This window comes from Brassica oleracea, chromosome C8, assembly GCF_000695525.1.
Source record: "Brassica oleracea var. oleracea cultivar TO1000 chromosome C8, BOL, whole genome shotgun sequence".
Classification (NCBI taxonomy): Eukaryota; Viridiplantae; Streptophyta; class Magnoliopsida; order Brassicales; family Brassicaceae; genus Brassica; species Brassica oleracea.
The window spans coordinates 41,626,780-41,641,127 of record NC_027755.1 but is presented as its reverse complement, the minus strand read 5'-3'; the positions used below and the strand labels follow the sequence as shown (position 1 = coordinate 41,641,127).

The following is a 14,348-nucleotide window of genomic DNA, read 5'->3' as shown; positions in this document are numbered from 1 at the left end:
ATAGTATTGGGCATTATATGGGCCACGTTAATGTTATCATGGCCCATTAAAGAAACAACAATCGGTAGTGTCGCTTTATGCTTTCAAAGTACCAACCCCCAATTCATTTGTACTTTGTATATTGGAATCTCTAATTTCACATGGCTACCGACCCGCCATCTTCCGTCGCCGGCGACAAGCTGCCTCTGCCTCGATCGATTTTTGACTTGAATGTGGATTTCTTTGACTCCTGTTGCTTGTTGAATCCTTCGGTCCGGTTGCTTTCACCCGCTTTCGATCCGGAGGCGGCGGAGAAGAGCTCCAAGGAGGGCGGCGTCATATTGGATAGATGGACCTGTAACACTTGTAAAATCGAGTTCGTCTCCCTTCACGATCAACGCTCCCACTTCAAGTCCGACATTCATCGCCTTAATGTAATCATCTCTCTCTTCGAATAATTGTGTATCCTCCTACTAATTAATCAAACACTCTGTTGTTGTTAGATCAAGCTGAGTGTTGCTGGAAAGGCTGTTTTGAGAGAAGAAGATGTTGATGAGTTGACATCTGAGTCCGTCCAAGACTACGATGTGTCTAGTATCTCAGGATCAGAGGACGAATCTGATCCAAGACCACCTTTCTTCCATGCTCTTGTTGATAAAAAGAAGCTCTTTATTCTTCTTCACACTGGTGACAAGGTTTCTATCTGGAAAAGCTTAATCATGGACGAGGCTGAAAGGGTTTCCTACACAGGAGTTTCTCTTGATGATTCTGGGAGCTTGCCCGAGAGTGATGTCACTGAGAGGCTGAGGACTTTCGTTTATACGGATGGTAGGAGAATGTGTGTCGTGTTGCTTGCTAGTGGTGGCCACTTTGCTGGTACTGTCTTTAATGGAAAGTCCGTTGTGGCTCATAAAACATTCCACAGGTACCTCTCACTCTCTCAGTCTTACATTATGTTAGCTTCTCTGGGTCCTTTGCAAATAGGTCGTTTACTTGTCCTTTAATCTCCATAGATACGTTGTAAGAGCCAAGGCTGGGAAAAAACAGTCCACAAAAGATGGCAGCGGGGGAAGTATCCACTCTGCCGGTGCCTCCCTTCGTCGTTATAATGAACTTGCTTTGAAAAAGGTTCGTCCTCTCTGTCAACAAGCTTGATACTCCCATAGCTTATTTAAGGTCTTTGGTTTTTCCCAATTCCTTTTGTTGCTGATGTTATAATAGGAAAAATAGATTCTTAGGGGACGATCTGTTTACCTGTCCAGGAACTTTCTTCTGTTATTCTTCTCTTCATATGGTTTCTCAGTTTATCATTTTCCTGAAAAGCCCTCATCGCAGATTAGAGTGATCTTTCATCTTAAGTGAGGACAGAGTAGCTTAGGGACATGATGGTTTGTCGTCCTGTGTAGGAAGGCAAACACTAAAAACTTTTTGTTTATATACTCTTATCCTGGAATTCTAATCATCATTTTTAAACTTTGTTAGGATATACAAGAGCTACTTGCTAGCTGGAAGCCTTATTTTGATGGTGCATCTTGTGTTTTTGTCCATGCTCCCTCAAGCAGTAGGCAACTGCTTTTCAATGCAGGCAAACCATACTTTAGCAGCCAAAACTGCGCTGTACGAAACGTTCCATTTACTATCCGGCGGCCAACCTTCAAAGAATCACAGCGTATATATAATCAGTTGACTCAGGTTGCATATGTAACTGAGGAGATTTTTGTAAATCCACCAGAAGAAGCCAAAGCTAATATCGTGCTGCACACCCACATTGAGGATTCGGGTGAAATCTCAAGACAGGATGAGCCTGTTGAAACTTCTACCAGCATAATCTTAGAGGAGCCAGATGTTATAGAAGAGGACCTCGGGGATGGAGTTACTGGTACGTCAACTCCATTACACGAAGCTGCTAAATCTGGTGACTGTGAGAGAGTTGGGAACTTACTGGAGGAGGGTATGGATCCTTGTGCTAAGGATGAAAGAGGCAGAACGCCATACATGCTTGCAAATGACAAGGAAGTGAGAAACATTTTCAGGCGGTTTATGGCGTCAAACCTTGAAAAATGGAATTGGCATGATGCTAAAGTACCCAGCCCGCTCACCAAGGAGATGGAGGAATCTCAAGCTGCTAAGCAGGTACTTTGCATTTGTTGACTTAAGAATTTTGGTTAAGCTCTATCCAGGGGTTTATATGTGGTGCTTGTGTGCGAGGGTCCAAATATATGGTGCTGTATGAAAGTGATGCATTCATGCTCCCATGATTTTTGTGTTGACAAACATTTGCATTCATACGGGATGCTGTCTGAATCCAGCACGTGACTAACTTGATTTTGTGACGGTGGTGATTGGTGCAGGCAGAGAAAGACGCCAAGAAGAAAGCAAGAGCAAAAGAAATGAAGAAACTACGAAAAGCCCGAGAAAAGAAGGCTCAAGTAACGTGTTAATCACTGTCTTATACAAAACAAACTGGGCAGTTAACTTGTTATCTAACACTCCTTGTGTTTACAGGCAGAAGCTGAACAGGCTGAGAAGGAGAAACCCATCTCTAAAGTGGTGAGCTTCACAAAACCCAAAATGTGTATTCTAATATGACTTCGAGTCTGGTATCTAAGGCCAAGAGACATCAACATTCTGTGTTGTGTTAAATTGTTAATAGGAGGAAGTGAGAAGAGCAATGGCAGCGGAGAGAGAAAAGAGAGCAGCGGCGGCAGAAAGACGGATGGCATCACTTAACATTCAAAGCAGTTCGACGACAGCACCATCATCTTAGGCAGCGCGAGTATTATATTCACATTCTATCCCAAAATAAATCCGCTTGTGGATTACTTTCACCTATGTTTCAAATAGGCTTTTTACATATTTTTTTGGGGGCTGTGTAATTCTTATAGATTTTGCCGTGGTGATGTATACAATAGTACTAATCTCTTTTTGGTATTAAATTCACATACTTTTTGTTGTCTCTTCTCCATTAATTTTTGATTCTTTTGGTTCCAATAAAAAATTAAAACCAAACTGGTTTACTAATATAAACAAAAAACCAAAATATTTTTAAATTTAGTTTTGTAGAAAATATAGTATCAGGCTTTAAAAGCTACAGTACAATAATTTTAAAAAAGTATCCAGCCTTTTATTTAATCTTTTAGAAGAATACTACTCAACAATGGTCAGAGGAGAGGGCTAAGTGAAGGGCGTGCTCTGCTTCTTTCAAGAACAGTCTAGTGAGTTGTTTCTGGCCTCTACGGTATACCACACTTGACCACTTGTTTCTGCTCATCATCCTTTTCCCTTCCTCCTCCAACTCCCTGTTATCATCACATAATTTCAAACCAACATGTCAATAAAGAAAGATTGTGTACTTCTCTATATTTGTTTAGATTACGCATGCCAACAACCCTCTCCTTTGATATTCCCAACTCTTAAAACTGTCTATAATTATCATCAACATTGTACCTGGGCTGATCATGGCTCTCCAAGACGCATGCCTCCTCAAGGAGCCCAGCATCTTGTTCTTCACTGCCCGAATTCTCTTCCAGCTTCATCATCCTGTCAACCCAATAAAAAGTGCATCACTTACTTGATACAGAAAAACCTGTTGGTTAGCTCTTGACGTATCATGTCACATGTAACGAATTCAATTTGCTTACTTTGCATTAAGGAGATCCACAAGCAACTGCAAAGCTCCAGAATCCCCGCATGCTTCCCATACCGCCATCCTCACCTCAGTTTCACTAGGTTGCTCGTCTGGTCTTGACTCTACAAGCTTTCACCACGACAATACATATACTCTTTGTCTCAATAAAAGCAATATCAAGTGATCAACTGCAGAATACAATCTGTGAATATTATGTTATTAGATGAGTGATGATACCTCTTCAAGCATAGCTGAGAACTTGTAAATCTCATCTTCTTGCATAGCAATGGTCCTCAAGCCAGTCATAAAATCTTCTGGGAAAACTAGTTTGTTCACATATTTGGGAATCTTACGCTGTCCAGACCAACTGAAATTACAGGATCTAGCAGCTTTTTCCTTCTCATCGCTTTCTCTGACTTTTGATGTGGTTTGTGGGAAAAAACCATGATCCAGAAGCGATTTTGGCAGGAGACACCGGAGTTGAGCTTTCTGCAATGAGAATTTTTTTCAAAGTTCAACCGATTGCATATTAAATCAAAATACAAAGTTTTGAGTAAATAATGCGAACTGCTAACCTGAGCTTCAAGAAGCTGTCCCTTTGAATCAGAGAAAGGGATGCTGGGAATCGCCTCAACAGGATAATGTACCTGAATGTATCCAATGTTATTCCTAACAGCAGATGTGAAAAACAAATTTGAAGAGCATCTTTTTTATCTTCAAACTTACTTAAGAATCATATATAATAATACTTACCATGAGATAATCATCGGGATTGTTCTCTATCACAAATCCGTACAGGTAAAGAAGCTCCTGCATACAACAAGAAGACACACCACTCAAACAAAGGACTTGATGTGATAATTCACAAAATGCAAAGACCTATTTAAGCTCAATACAAGATATATTTAAGCCAAGAAAACGACATATTTGACTGGATAACAAACAGGTCCCATTCAGTTGATTGTATTTTCAAGCTGCCAGGAACGAACTGTAAAATGGCTTACCTCGTTTCCTTTGTCACCATAACTGATCGTGATCTCCTTGTTTGGAATAGGATTTTGTGCAACTGTTCAGTTTACAGAATTTTGGCAGTTAGGAAAAAAGGAATGTTCGATATTATTTGATGGATATTTATTGAAAGTGAGAGGTAAGGGAGAAAGTATATTGGCCAACCGGAGAGAAGATACATGGAGAAAGGAACTTTAGATACTGATCCGGTCCCATCAACTTCCCAAGTAGCCACAGGCTTCAAATCTGTACTGCCATAACCATAGTACATCATATCACATTACACCAGGAATATAATTCCATTGACCACATCAACACAATGGGACAGAGAAACCAATATTTAGAGTCTATTTTCTACAAATAAAAAGACTCAATTCCTGGTATTGGCATACCATGGTTGCAAAAGTCGATGCCGGGAACAAGCCCCTCAACCCATACAGTATCTCCGCTTCCTACAGATGTGGCGCCAGGGACTTGATCCTGAATCTCTACCAATCAGAAAATGAAGAAACTCATGAAGTCATTTAGTAATCGTATAAATAAACTAAGTACAGGGATCAGACATAGAAACAGTAACAGTGACAATAATGACTTGCCTTTTTGATGGGAATCCGTTGCAGGTGTTGATGGGCAAGCTCCAACATCTTCTTGGTTTTGAGGAAAGACGAACGAATGTGGAAGAGGAAGGTTCAAGGCACGACTCCAGAATACAGAATTAGCCCTGGCGCAACGAGAAAAGGTCTCAACACCACTCAGGAGCCCTTTTGCAGCCCACTAAAACTATTGGTTTTACTAAAAAAAAAAAAGAAATAACCAACGAACATACCAGAGGAAATGGTCAAAGGAAACATTGCTGCAGGAAAAGACCAAAAAAAAAGAAAGAAAAATGATTGGGTGGCCATGATGAAGAACAAAGTAGCTTAAAAATGTTAAAGCCAGTTGACCTTTCAGAAACGCCATCCAAAAGAAGAAGCTTATTGAGGAGGGGCTCAACTTTGTCATGGTAAAGAGAGAGCAACTTCTTCTTCTGAAAAAGGCAAGAAAATGAATTCATCTTCAGAATAATTATTATATTATATGTAAGAAGAAAAAGTCACATGACAAACAAGATAGAGGGTTAACCTGCAACAGGGTAGCGTCGTACAGGTTAGTGCCTTTGAGCTCGAGGAAGTCATCATCGGAAAACCAAAGAGGATTGCCAAATCGAGTGGGAAGCATGTCAAGATACCTACCACACACACACACACACAGTGTAAGAAGGAAGGAAAGTGAAAATGTTGAGCCCCTAAAAGAGAAGAGTGAGAGAGATTACGGCTTCCAAGAAGAAAGAGGACGAAGACGCTCAAAAGTAAGGAACAAAATGATGAGAAAGCGGTCATCGACATGACCTTGTTCGAACATGGAGCGACACTCAGGGCCCAGGAGAGGCTCCTGAAGGACTCTCATAGGGGTGATGGCCAATTCAAGCGGAACAACCACCAATACATCGTCATCTGAAACTCACTCACATCATTTTCTTTTTCATTTAGAGATAAAATCAAATCAAATCAAATTTCCAGCAGATGATGGATGAGCGTAGCTTTAAGCTTTACCGTCGGAAGAGCCTTGAGCGTCGGCGAAAATGCCAAATCCTTTTGGGGAAGAGTTGATGGTGCAGCCTCGTAACTCAGCTCCATTCACCTGCAGCCAGTCTACGAACACTTGCACTTTCGCTCCTTCTTCTGATGATGTCACCGCCGCCGCCGCCGCCGCCATTCTCCTACACCAACCAGCTCAGCTCTAGCTGATATTGATCGTGCTAAAGACTGAACCGAAGTTAAACCGATTGAAAACGAAGCTGAGATATTTAAAAAATTAACAATTCGATATTTTATGATTTGGTCAAACCAAGCAAGAACCAAATAACCCAATAAACTTAAACCGGGAATCGTTAAAACTCTTTTCCATCCATACGCCAAAGTGAAAGGGCATTGCGAGCGAGACTCGATATCTGTCGAAGAGGAAGGAAGGAATGGCGTCGGATATGCCGGAGGCGACAGTGCAGAACATTCTGGATCAAGATTCTCTAAAATGGGTATTCGTGGGTGGGAAAGGAGGCGTTGGGAAGACGACATGCAGTTCCATCCTCGCAATCTGTCTCGCTAGGGTTCGATCCTCCGTTCTCATCATCTCCACCGACCCCGCTCACAATCTCAGCGACGCCTTTCAGCAGCGCTTCACTAAATCCCCCACTTTGGTCCAAGGCTTCTCCAATCTCTTTGCCATGGTATTATTGTATTCGATCTCCTCCTTTCCTAGATCCCTTCTTATCTCTCGAATCCAATCTCAATCTGCGACAATTCTTTGCTCGATTTTGACTAGTTGTAAATTTCGGGATGATTTGCATCAATTCTTTTTTTGGGGATTAGGTTTGATGTGGAGACTAATTTGTATTCTTCATATAATTGCTTTTCTCAGGAGGTGGATCCTACTGTTGAGACTGATGACTTAGCTGGCCCTGAAGGGATGGATAGTCTGTTCTCTGATTTGGCCAATGCCATTCCTGGAATCGATGAGGCCATGAGTTTTGCTGAGATGCTCAAGTATGCAACCGCCTCTCTTCCTTCCTTCCTTCTTCCCATTTTACTATAAAGTCTCATTCTTTTCTTCTTTATAGGTTGGTCCAAACAATGGATTATGCAACTATTGTCTTTGACACCGCTCCTACTGGTCACACTCTCCGTCTCTTGCAGTTCCCCGCCACTCTTGAAAAGGGCCTTTCCAAATTGATGTCCTTGAAGAGTCGCTTTGGTGGCTTGATGAATCAGATGAGCCGTATGTTTGGCATGGAAGATGAGTTTGGGGAGGATGCTCTCTTGGGAAGACTTGAGGGCTTGAAGGATGTCATTGAACAAGTTAATCGCCAGTTTAAAGACCCGGTAACCTTGGTTCCTTTGCTTCCTTTTTTTTTTCCAGTGTTCATAACAGTTTCTTCATTCTGTTCACGGTTTTGGTTTTGTATTACTGCACAATTCCTACTACGACATTTAACTTTCCATATATGTGTCGCTTCTCTTTATGAATTTTGTTTGACACTATGCATTGGTGAAGATTCTGATTGGTGCAATTTGATAAAAATGCGCAGGATTTGACAACGTTCGTCTGTGTCTGCATCCCTGAGTTCTTGTCTCTCTATGAAACAGAGAGATTAGTTCAGGAACTCGCCAAGTTTGAGATCGACACGCATAACATCATCATCAACCAAGTACTCTACGATGACGAAGGTGCTACTTTTTGCAGATTTTTTTTTTCCCTTTCTATTTGTGCCTATCTTCCCGTATAAAACCTTGTTTTAGTGTACACGACTATTATATCACTTGCCTCTCTTGTCTAGATGTGGAATCCAAGTTGCTCAGAGCAAGGATGCGGATGCAGCAGAAGTACCTTGATCAGTTTTATATGCTATACGATGACTTCAATATCACAAAACTTCCTCTGCTTCCCGAAGAGGTAAGAAGGCATGAGACTCTCAATAGATACGAGAAGGAATATCCTGGGATATAAACTTGTTGTGGGATGACACAGGTGACAGGGGTGGAAGCGTTAAAGGCATTCTCGGATAAGTTCTTGACGCCGTACCATCCAACGACAAGCAGAAGCAATGTAGAAGAGCTGGAGAGGAAAGTACACACATTGCGTCTGCAGTTGAAAACAGCGGAAGAAGAACTGGAACGGATCAAGAGTTGAGAAAGATGAAGCTTCCCAAAGTTTCTTTCTCAACCAGATACTCAGAAAACTCAATTGCTTCCTACATGCGAGACTTCTGGATCTGAGCTTTCTTCTTGTTTCTGTTTTGAACAATTTATAGGTGTTTTTTTTTTGGTGTACTCAAATGTCTCTTCTAGTTTTTCATGTGTCAAAAAGAAAAAAGACTCGTTACAGGGCAGGGGATCAAACTTCAAACATAGTAATCTTTGGGAGCATTTTTCCAGTCCTATGTTGCACATTTTTCTACAGTAAAGTTTATTCACTCTCTTTGCTTAATTTCTACAACTCTTGACTCTTTGTTTAATTTCTACAACTTTAATCTCTATAAAAAAAAACATCTATCGGTTAACAAAATTGGAAAAAGCTTTCTCTCTCTTATCTCTTACAAATCTTTTAGAGAGAGAGTTGGCAGTTTTGATGGCGGCTTCTCCTTTGGCGTTTGATCGCCCTCCGGTCAACCCTCCTCCTCCGGCTTCGGTATCATCCGACCGGATTTCAGCCTCTGGCGTCGCATCTGTTCTACGGTGGTCGTCAGGCTTTAGACTCCGGCGTCCTTGCTTTACTCTTCGGTGATGGACGGTCGGCTATCGACTCTGGCAAGCGGTGGCTCCGAAAGCATCGTCTTGGCCGGCTTGTATCTTGAGATTCATCGCTCATCTCTGATGAATTTCAATTAAGTTTTGTCTAGTTCCTCTGGATTTAGTTTCACTCTGTTTTATTTTCAATCGCTTCTTTGATTTTCAAAATTGATTCAGTTTTGCTAACTTTTTTATTTGGTTAAGTTATGATCTTCTCCTTTTATTGGGTTGTTCCTCCTTCGCGCTTCTTCATATCTTTAAATGTGGCTTTTTAAAGATTGTTGGATCGTAACTTCCTCTTTTCTCGTTGGTTCTTGGCAACACTGATTCGATTCTCAATGAAGCGATGGTGCGGTCTAGCTCCGCTGATTTTGGTTTTCATTTTGCTTGGATGTTCTAGTCTTGAGCATCTTGTTCCGGTGTGTTTCTGGTAGATCTTCGGTTAGAAATTCCGGCAACAACTTGGAAATCGGTGAAGAAAGGGTTGTCTTTGCTCTTCCACCACGTGTCCGTCTTCCGCATGCGTTTTGACACATTGGTTGTGAGCTGTCTAGAGCTTCTTTCTTTTGGGCTTTTATGTGTGGGCCTTTGCGGTTAGGCCTTGCTGTTGTACGTTTGGACTTTTCTATGCCCCTTTCTTTTATTTCTTGTGCTTTGTTGGCTTTTAGCCATTTAATAAAACGAGATGACAAAAAAAAACAAAATTGGAACTATATAGTACTTCTTTGTTGATAATACTGATGAACTGTTTTCTGGGCTAGTAAATGGGCCTGAGGCCACGTAAGATGAGCCCAAAGTGGTGGCGGGTGATAGAATGAAGCCATATAAAGAAGTTGAAGTAGATTAGGTAGAATCGAGACTCCATAACGGTAAGAAGAATATAATCGCCCTTTTCTCTCCGTCTTTCTTCCTCCTTCTCGCTCTCTCTGTGTGAGTGTGTGTTCGGCCGTTTGGCAATTGATTTGATGGGAGTGGGAGGAAAGTTCTGGGATTTGTTGAGACCTTATGGTCGACACGAAGGCTCTGATTATCTCAGGGATAAACGGGTGGCCGTTGATCTCTCCTTCTGGATCATTCAGCATGAGACTGCCGTCAAGGGTTTGACCCTTAAACCTCACCTGAGGCTCACCTTCTTCCGAACCATCAATCTCTTCTCCAAGGTTCTTCCATTTCCTCTTCTAATGCATGCATTGCTTCATTTTTTTTTTTTTTTTTTTTTTTTTTTGGGGGTTTCGTTTTCTCTTTCCGGATTATGGTTGATTGTTGGTTGGGAATGATCATAATGCTGTTTAGGGTTTATGCAGTATGGAGCGTACCCAGTGTTTGTGGTTGATGGAACACCTTCCCCCTTGAAATCCCACACCAGAATCTCTAGGTTTTACCGATCTTCCGGAATTGATACTACTTGCAGTCTCCAAGAGGGAGTCCCCGTTGAGAAAAATAAGCAGTTTTGTGTATGGGTTAGCGAATGTGTGGTAAGGTTTTAGCCTTTCATGCTACTTTTGGTTCCCATTTATTATTATCTTCTTATTAAATTATTTCTTGTTGTGGTTATGTAGGAGCTACTTAAATTGCTCGGCATCCCTGTTCTGAAAGCAAATGGTGAGGCTGAAGCTCTCTGTGCTCAGCTCAATAGCCAAGGCTTTGTGGATGCTTGCATTACTCCTGATAGTGATGCTTTCCTCTTTGGTGCTAACTCCGTTATCAAAGCCATCAAGCCTAACTCCACTGTAATCCAATTCTTCCTCTTCTTTGACTCGCTAATGGTTTGGCCTTCCTTTTACTCATTATGAAATCCGCATTTCTGTGTAGGAGCCATTCGAGTGCTACCATATGTCTGATATCGAAGCTGGCCTCGGTCTGAAGCGGAGACACTTGATAGCCATCTCTCTTTTGGTTGGAAACGACTTTGATTCAGGTGGTGTTCTTGGGATTGGTCTCGATAAAGCACTTCGCATTGTCCGTGCCTTCTCTGAAGACGAGATCCTCCAAAGGTAATTAATTAATATTCATCCGTAAGCTTATTGTCTCTGTGACTGACCATTTATTGAACGTGTTTCGTGTAGACTAGAGGACATTGGTAAAGGGTTGAAACCTGGAGTGAGTGGTGGAATCAAATCAGTGGATGATGATGGTGAAGAATCCAGCTCCCAGATGAAAAGAAGACTTCCTCACTGTTCTCGTTGTGGACACCCAGGCAGCAAGAGAACTCATTTCAAGTCCTCTTGTGAGCATTGCAGCTCTGATTCTGGTTGCATTAAGAAACCATTGGAGTTTATATGTGAATGCTCCTTCTGTTCCAAGGATCGAGTTTTGAAGGAAGAGAAGAAATCCGAGAACTGGTGGATCAAAGTCTGCGATAAAATTGCTCTTGGTCCAGAATTTCCCAACAGAAAGATTATCCAACTCTATCTATCCGATATTTTCACAGGTATGAAAATGATTTTAATAACTGTATGTATTGTGCGCATTACATTACATGATTCTTGTTCTGAATCCTAATCTTTTAATTACAGAAGAAAGGTCTTCAATGTCTTGGGGAACTCCTGATACGGAAATGCTAGTGGATTGCATGGTTTACAACCTGCGCTGGGATCCTTCTTATGTTAGAAAAATGTTGCTTCCCATGTTGTCGACCATTTATCTAAGAGAAAGGGCAAGAAACAACAACAACACGGGAAATCCCTTGTTATGCGACCAGTACGAGTTCCATTCAATCAAGTGGATGAAAACTAGATATGGGCATAAGTCATTTGTGATAAGGTGGAGAAAACCCATATCTACATGTGGTTTAACTCCAGAGAAACCGATTGTTGTATGGGAAGAAGACGAAGAAGTGGTGGAAGAGGAGGATTGTGTTGTTGATCCCTTAGATGGGTTAAATGAACCACAGGTGCAAAATGATAACGGTGAATGCTTCTTGCTAACTGATGAATGCATAGGACTTGTCCAGTCTGCTTTCCCTGAGGAGACAGAGCACTTCCTACAAGAAAAGGTAACGTGAATGGTTCTCTCTCTCTCTCTCTCTCTGTCTATAGATATTATATTCATGGGGTTTGTTTTCCCTCTTTGGCTAAAACTGGCAGAAACTGCGAGAGTCGAAAAAGAAGAATGTTTGTGAAGGAGGAGGAGGAGCAGCAGCATCATCAATGGGTGCACAGAGAAGTATAACAGATTTCTACCGTTCAACGAAAGCAGCAGCTACACCAGCTGAAAGTATAGAAACAGGGGGGAGCTCAATAGCTTCTGCTTCTGCAGAAAAGAAGAGACAAGCAAGTAGTAGTAGCTTTTCAAAGTCTGTAAGGCGTCGTCTTTTGTTTGGATAGGAGCAGAACATACTCGTGTTATTCGTAGTAAAAACCCAGCTTTCAGGTCTGTATAAAAAGGATTTGGCTTTGAATCTTTTCTCTAATCTAGTAGATCATCTTGTTTCTAGTTAGAGACTTGCACATCCCATCTTTGCAGTCAGTCTTTCCACTGAGTTAAGAAATAAACCTTTTTTTAAATCCAAATTATTAGAAAAAAAGAGAGGAAATGGTGCTGCCCACGATCGAACTGGAGACCTTTTGCGTGTAAGGCAAACGTGATAACCACTACACCACAGCACCATATGACTTAATACATCTGCTGCTGTGTCAGTCAAAACGTGGCGATATTTGCAAGTGAGCAAAACAAGTGAGAGAGAGCAAAGGTTTGGTTCTTTATCGGGAGCAAAGAGAGAGGATGAGTGTAGTGGTAACAATAACATCAACCATCAATTCCTCGCCGGTTCCGTCATGGGTGAACAACAACGGAGACAATTCTCCCTCCCTGAGGGAGACCTCGGCCTCTTTCTCAAGGAGGAGCTCGAAAATATCTCTGCTGAGGAAGAAGAAGAAGGTGTGCTGCGGCGCGAAGAGCACAGATGATGATTACCACGCGACCATCAAATCACTCAATTCTCGAGGCCGCTTTCCCAGAAAATCCCTTGGGCAGGTTCCTTCTCCCTTTCTCTCTCTCTCTTTAACCACATTTCTGTTAATTTGAGTATCTCAAACTGTCGAACACCTTGTGTGCTCTCATGTTTTTGGCCAAGTGGTATATAATGATTGAAACCTTTTGTTTTTTTTTTGTGTGTCATGGGACAGCATTACATGCTGAATTCGGACATCAACGATCAGTTAGCGGCAGCTGCTAAAGTGAAAGAAGGAGACTTTGTGTTAGAGATTGGTCCTGGGACAGGCTCTTTGACCAATGTTCTTCTCAACCTAGGTGCTTCTGTTCTTGCCATCGACAAGGTTTCCTCAATTCCTCAAATGTTTGTTTGTTTGTTTACAAGCTGCAGCAGCTGATTCTGAGTTTTGCAACCAAATTCTTTTAGGATCCTCATATGGTGGATTTGGTGAGAGAAAGATTCGCAGGTTCCGACAAGTTCAAGGTATTATCACCAACAACAACAGCTCGTGTGTGTGGTTTGTCTCTCTGATGGAAGCTTTGTGGTTTTCTAACAAGAGATGAGGGTACATACAATCATTTGTAGGTTTTGCATGAGGATTTTGTCAAGTCTCACATCCGTTCTCACATGCTCTCCTTTTTAGAGACTAGAAACTTATCTCATCCTGATTTTGCTCTTGCAAAGGTCTCACACAAGTTTCTCTCTTTTGTGTGGCTCTAACTCAGCAAGCACCACATGTTTATATATCTTGACACTTGTATTTTAATATTATGAATAATGCAGGTTGTGTCCAACTTACCTTTTAACATAAGTACTGATGTTGTCAAGCTTCTTCTTCCTATGGGTGACATCTTCTCTCACGTTGTTCTCTTACTCCAGGTTTCTTCTCCTCCTCCATCCTTTTCAAAGACGATTATCTCAAATGATATCATATATACTGTATATATCAAGTTTTTGTTTGGTCTTAATCTTAGGATGAGGCAGCTTTGCGATTGGTTGAGCCAGCTTTGCGAACATCTGAATACCGACCCATCAACATTTTGGTCTACTTCTATTCTGGTACTTGTTACTCTTCCTCTGTGTTTGCAATTCTTGTTAATGTGGATTCTTTTGCTGATAAACCGCTTTCTTTGTTTCAAGAACCGGAATACAATTTCAGAGTTCCTAGGGAGAACTTCTTCCCTCAGCCCAAGGTATCTTTCTACTTTTCTTTTTTCATGTTTTGGATCTCCAAAATGGCCTACCAATTACATATTATATGTATATATAGTTGGGTTTCATCTTGTGCTCTCCTTGCAGGTTGATGCAGCTGTTGTAACATTCAAACTAAAGCATCCGAGGGACTATCCCGATGTCTCGTCCACCAAAAGTTTCTTCTCTTTGGTACCCTAAAACTCTCTCTTCAGATTTTGTAAGAACAGGAAAAAAAAAAAAAAAAAAAAAAAAAAAAAAAAAAAAAAAAAAAAAAAAAAAA

The 14,348-nt window shown here is 41.4% G+C and overlaps 5 protein-coding genes and 1 non-coding gene across 6 annotated transcripts in view; 4 read left to right on the top strand and 2 right to left on the bottom strand.

The window, feature by feature from the left end:
• Positions 1-109: 109 nt before the first annotated feature.
• On the top strand, positions 110-2,936 carry LOC106307523 (ankyrin repeat and zinc finger domain-containing protein 1). Its single transcript, XM_013744503.1, has 7 exons — positions 110-413; positions 483-904; positions 993-1,107; positions 1,462-2,112; positions 2,331-2,408; positions 2,485-2,529; positions 2,633-2,936. Exons 1-7 carry the CDS (start codon positions 141-143, stop codon positions 2,744-2,746), a joined length of 1,698 nt encoding a protein of 565 aa, XP_013599957.1. The 5' UTR covers positions 110-140; the 3' UTR covers positions 2,747-2,936.
• Positions 2,937-3,010: 74 nt separating this feature from the next.
• LOC106312300 lies at positions 3,011-6,438 on the bottom strand. Its single transcript, XM_013749769.1, has 15 exons — positions 6,208-6,438; positions 5,928-6,108; positions 5,738-5,843; positions 5,560-5,642; positions 5,442-5,468; positions 5,212-5,336; positions 5,008-5,103; positions 4,781-4,861; positions 4,612-4,673; positions 4,361-4,417; positions 4,183-4,254; positions 3,845-4,096; positions 3,621-3,736; positions 3,427-3,519; positions 3,011-3,278 (listed from the first exon to the last, which is right to left on the bottom strand). The coding sequence occupies exons 1-15, from the start codon at positions 6,368-6,370 to the stop codon at positions 3,131-3,133; spliced, it is 1,662 nt and encodes a 553-aa protein (XP_013605223.1). The 5' UTR covers positions 6,371-6,438; the 3' UTR covers positions 3,011-3,130.
• A 112-nt stretch (positions 6,439-6,550) lies between these two features.
• On the top strand, positions 6,551-8,577 carry LOC106312301 (ATPase GET3). The gene is made up of 6 exons (XM_013749770.1): positions 6,551-6,881; positions 7,073-7,197; positions 7,272-7,533; positions 7,740-7,878; positions 7,989-8,104; positions 8,180-8,577. The coding sequence occupies exons 1-6, from the start codon at positions 6,627-6,629 to the stop codon at positions 8,339-8,341; spliced, it is 1,059 nt and encodes a 352-aa protein (XP_013605224.1). The 5' UTR covers positions 6,551-6,626; the 3' UTR covers positions 8,342-8,577.
• Positions 8,578-9,811: 1,234 nt separating this feature from the next.
• On the top strand, positions 9,812-12,356 carry LOC106311968 (flap endonuclease GEN-like 1). The gene is made up of 7 exons (XM_013749328.1): positions 9,812-10,100; positions 10,245-10,415; positions 10,500-10,670; positions 10,753-10,934; positions 11,007-11,371; positions 11,457-11,935; positions 12,027-12,356. Exons 1-7 carry the CDS (start codon positions 9,906-9,908, stop codon positions 12,264-12,266), a joined length of 1,803 nt encoding a protein of 600 aa, XP_013604782.1. The 5' UTR covers positions 9,812-9,905; the 3' UTR covers positions 12,267-12,356.
• Positions 12,357-12,475: 119 nt separating this feature from the next.
• Positions 12,476-12,548, bottom strand: TRNAV-UAC. The gene has a single exon. It is a non-coding gene; the product is annotated as a tRNA-Val (tRNA).
• Positions 12,549-12,576: 28 nt separating this feature from the next.
• LOC106311969 (ribosomal RNA small subunit methyltransferase, chloroplastic) overlaps positions 12,577-14,348 on the top strand; it is a 2,628-nt gene continuing 856 nt past the window's right edge. The window contains exons 1-8 of the mRNA XM_013749329.1: positions 12,577-12,915; positions 13,068-13,217; positions 13,301-13,357; positions 13,460-13,558; positions 13,658-13,753; positions 13,849-13,933; positions 14,015-14,067; positions 14,174-14,257. Coding sequence (XP_013604783.1) covers positions 12,664-12,915; positions 13,068-13,217; positions 13,301-13,357; positions 13,460-13,558; positions 13,658-13,753; positions 13,849-13,933; positions 14,015-14,067; positions 14,174-14,257 — 876 coding nt within the window. The 5' untranslated portion in view covers positions 12,577-12,663. The remainder of the gene's footprint in view (positions 12,916-13,067; positions 13,218-13,300; positions 13,358-13,459; positions 13,559-13,657; positions 13,754-13,848; positions 13,934-14,014; positions 14,068-14,173; positions 14,258-14,348) is intronic.

What these genes read in the sequence shown, in the direction of transcription:
- LOC106307523 (XM_013744503.1), top strand. Translation starts at nt 141, where the DNA reads ATGGCTACCGACCCGCCATCTTCCGTCGCCGGCGACAAGCTGCCTCTG. An exon ending in CCGACATTCATCGCCTTAAT is followed by an intron (nt 414 to 482) that starts GTAATCATCTCT and finishes TGTTGTTGTTAG; the next exon opens with ATCAAGCTGAGTGTTGCTGG. An exon ending in AATCTCAAGCTGCTAAGCAG is followed by an intron (nt 2,113 to 2,330) that starts GTACTTTGCATT and finishes TGATTGGTGCAG; the next exon opens with GCAGAGAAAGACGCCAAGAA.
- LOC106312300 (XM_013749769.1), bottom strand. Translation starts at nt 6,370, where the DNA reads ATGGCGGCGGCGGCGGCGGCGGTGACATCATCAGAAGAAGGAGCGAAA. An exon ending in TTGGATGGCGTTTCTGAAAG is followed by an intron (nt 5,469 to 5,559) that starts GTCAACTGGCTT and finishes CTTTTCCTGCAG; the next exon opens with CAATGTTTCCTTTGACCATT. An exon ending in ATCCCGATGATTATCTCATG is followed by an intron (nt 4,255 to 4,360) that starts GTAAGTATTATT and finishes GGATACATTCAG; the next exon opens with GTACATTATCCTGTTGAGGC.
- LOC106312301 (XM_013749770.1), top strand. Translation starts at nt 6,627, where the DNA reads ATGGCGTCGGATATGCCGGAGGCGACAGTGCAGAACATTCTGGATCAA. An exon ending in AGTTTTGCTGAGATGCTCAA is followed by an intron (nt 7,198 to 7,271) that starts GTATGCAACCGC and finishes TCTTCTTTATAG; the next exon opens with GTTGGTCCAAACAATGGATT. An exon ending in ATCGCCAGTTTAAAGACCCG is followed by an intron (nt 7,534 to 7,739) that starts GTAACCTTGGTT and finishes AAAAATGCGCAG; the next exon opens with GATTTGACAACGTTCGTCTG.
- LOC106311968 (XM_013749328.1), top strand. Translation starts at nt 9,906, where the DNA reads ATGGGAGTGGGAGGAAAGTTCTGGGATTTGTTGAGACCTTATGGTCGA. An exon ending in TATGGGTTAGCGAATGTGTG is followed by an intron (nt 10,416 to 10,499) that starts GTAAGGTTTTAG and finishes GTGGTTATGTAG; the next exon opens with GAGCTACTTAAATTGCTCGG. An exon ending in CCATCAAGCCTAACTCCACT is followed by an intron (nt 10,671 to 10,752) that starts GTAATCCAATTC and finishes ATTTCTGTGTAG; the next exon opens with GAGCCATTCGAGTGCTACCA.